Raw genomic sequence first — 2,163 nt, forward strand, 5'->3', positions numbered from 1 at the left:
AAAGTCAATCGGGAGGGCAACAGTCTCAGCAGCAACAACCGCCACCGGTCGACGCTGGTACCGGAACATTGACCAAGGACAATAGATCACCCCCGCCCCAGCGGCACGTGCATACACATCATCACACGCACGTTGGCCTAGGCTATCCCCTATTGACCGGACAATATCCCGCCCCTTACGGAGGTAAGCCTCTCGTCAGACCCTGACAATAAGTCGCGGTTCGAGCCGAACCGACCACTGTCGCCGCCGCTGTCGACTACGACCAAGATCGTCGCCACAACCACGATCCCGTCCCGATCTTCGATCCTCGTTCTTCCTTCTTTAGATAACGGAACGTTGTCCTCTCCGATATGTTCGAGAGACTCGTGTCGCTACCTCCTCGCTGTTCGTAGTTCGGAGCACGAGTCTCGCGAACCGATACGCTTAGTACCTAGCTATTCGTTATGAAACACGCGTATGGGTAACTCGATCGATTCGTACGTGAATAGCACGATAATCGCGACGCGTCGTGTTGTTCACCGAGAACACGGCCGGGTACTAGACGAACGAATGTTTTTTACTGCGACTTGTGCTTGTATTAGATATACGTTAAGAGCGTTGGACTAAAGAGTTCAGTCAGGAGACGCTTGGGAGGCGCAGTTACGAATGTATAGTTCACACTGTGATAATCATTGACCGCGATCGTCGTATTGGCGCGGGCATGTGACCCGTTGCGAAAATCTATTACTGTGCGATGATCGAATATCAAACTCTTTGAATTTCGGATATAAAGCGATTTCTTTTCGCTTTTTGGAAATACTATTTTGACATTGTGACAAACGCCCGTGGACGACGAATAGAACAAGCGACCCTGTTTTAATTATTATCGCGGTTGTTTCTTATTTTTCCCTTTGCGCCTTCTGCCTCTCTCTCTCTCTCTCTCTCTCTCTCTCTCTCTCTCTCTCTCTCTCTCTCTCTCTCTCTCTCTCTCTCTCTCTCTCTCTCTCTCTCTCTCTCTCTCTCTCTCTCTCTCTCTCTCTCTCTCTCTCTCTCTCTCTCTCTCTCTCTCTCTCTCTCTCTCTCTCTCTCTCTCTCTCTCTCTCTCTCTCTCTCTCTCTCTCTCTCTCTCTCTCTCTCTCTCTCTCTCTCTCTCTCTCTCTCTCTCTCTCTCTCTCTCTCTCTCTCTCTCTCTCTCTCTCTCTCTCTCTCTCTCTCTCTCTCTCTCTCTCTCTCTCTCTCTCTCTCTCTCTCTCTCTCTCTCTCTCTCTCTCTCTCTCTCTCTCTCTCTCTCTCTCTCTCTCTCTCTCTCTCTCTCTCTCTCTCTCTCTCTCTCTCTCTCTCTCTCTCTCTCTCTCTCTCTCTCTCTCTCTCTCTCTCTCTCTCTCTCTCTCTCTCTCTCTCTCTCTCTCTCTGTCTATTTCTTCGTATACTTTGATAAAGTTACACAAAACTTGTTACAACCTCCCCCACCCGCACACTTTTCTCGGAATTTGTATATCGCGAATATCGCGAAGACGATTGAGAGACGCGCATCAATTTCGTTAAACGTACCGACAAAAACAAACGCGCTATTCAACCCTATTATATCTTCTTTGGCTGCTCGTATGTTCCTCGTTCTTATCCTTACTCCCGCTTACGCTCTCCTGTCCCGACAAGTAGTTTCGACGTATGATGTTCTGTGTATTCCTCGGCCTCCGATATCACTTTTCCAACCTAATCTGACTTCGGTGATCGTTCGCTCGTTATACTTGGGTTGCGGAGTGATGCGAAATCACTGAAAACTTGTGGCCGAAACGAACGAAGGAACAGCAGCAGCGCGAAAGGCTATCGGAGAATTTCGTCGTCGTCGTCGGTCTCCGGTCGGAGGATCGTGGAATGCGCGTCACGAATAAGATAAAAACGCGAAATGAAAAAAATAAAGAAAAAGGAAAAGAAACGTTTTCCTTTCGGAAATCATCGTAAACCGGCGGCGAGAGTGGATTCGATTCGGCAGAGAATTTTACATGATTCTGTTCGATAAGTTACGGTTAGTTGAACGGTCGATGGTCGACGATCGGTCGATCGGTCGGTCGACGAACGACGAAAGACGTTTTTCGAGAAAGAGAAAAAATAAATTAACGAGCCTCGGTATCTATGTGTGTGTGTGTGTTGCAGCGGCGATGCTGGCGAGTCAGCAGGCCGCCG

The 2,163-nt window shown here is 48.7% G+C and overlaps 1 protein-coding gene across 1 annotated transcript in view; it reads left to right on the forward strand.

Annotated features, from left to right (window-relative positions):
• Positions 1 to 2,163, forward strand: part of LOC100744332 (zinc finger protein 608) — a 27,362-nt gene that overhangs the window by 21,463 nt on the left and 3,736 nt on the right. Inside the window, 2 exon segments of the mRNA XM_024369306.1 lie at positions 1 to 183; positions 2,134 to 2,157. The exon segment at positions 1 to 183 is cut by the window's left edge and continues 7 nt beyond it. Coding sequence (XP_024225074.1) covers positions 1 to 183; positions 2,134 to 2,157 — 207 coding nt within the window.

This window comes from Bombus impatiens, unplaced genomic scaffold (assembly GCF_000188095.3).
Source record: "Bombus impatiens unplaced genomic scaffold, BIMP_2.2 scf_0548, whole genome shotgun sequence".
Lineage (NCBI taxonomy): Eukaryota > Metazoa > Arthropoda > Insecta > Hymenoptera > Apidae > Bombus > Bombus impatiens.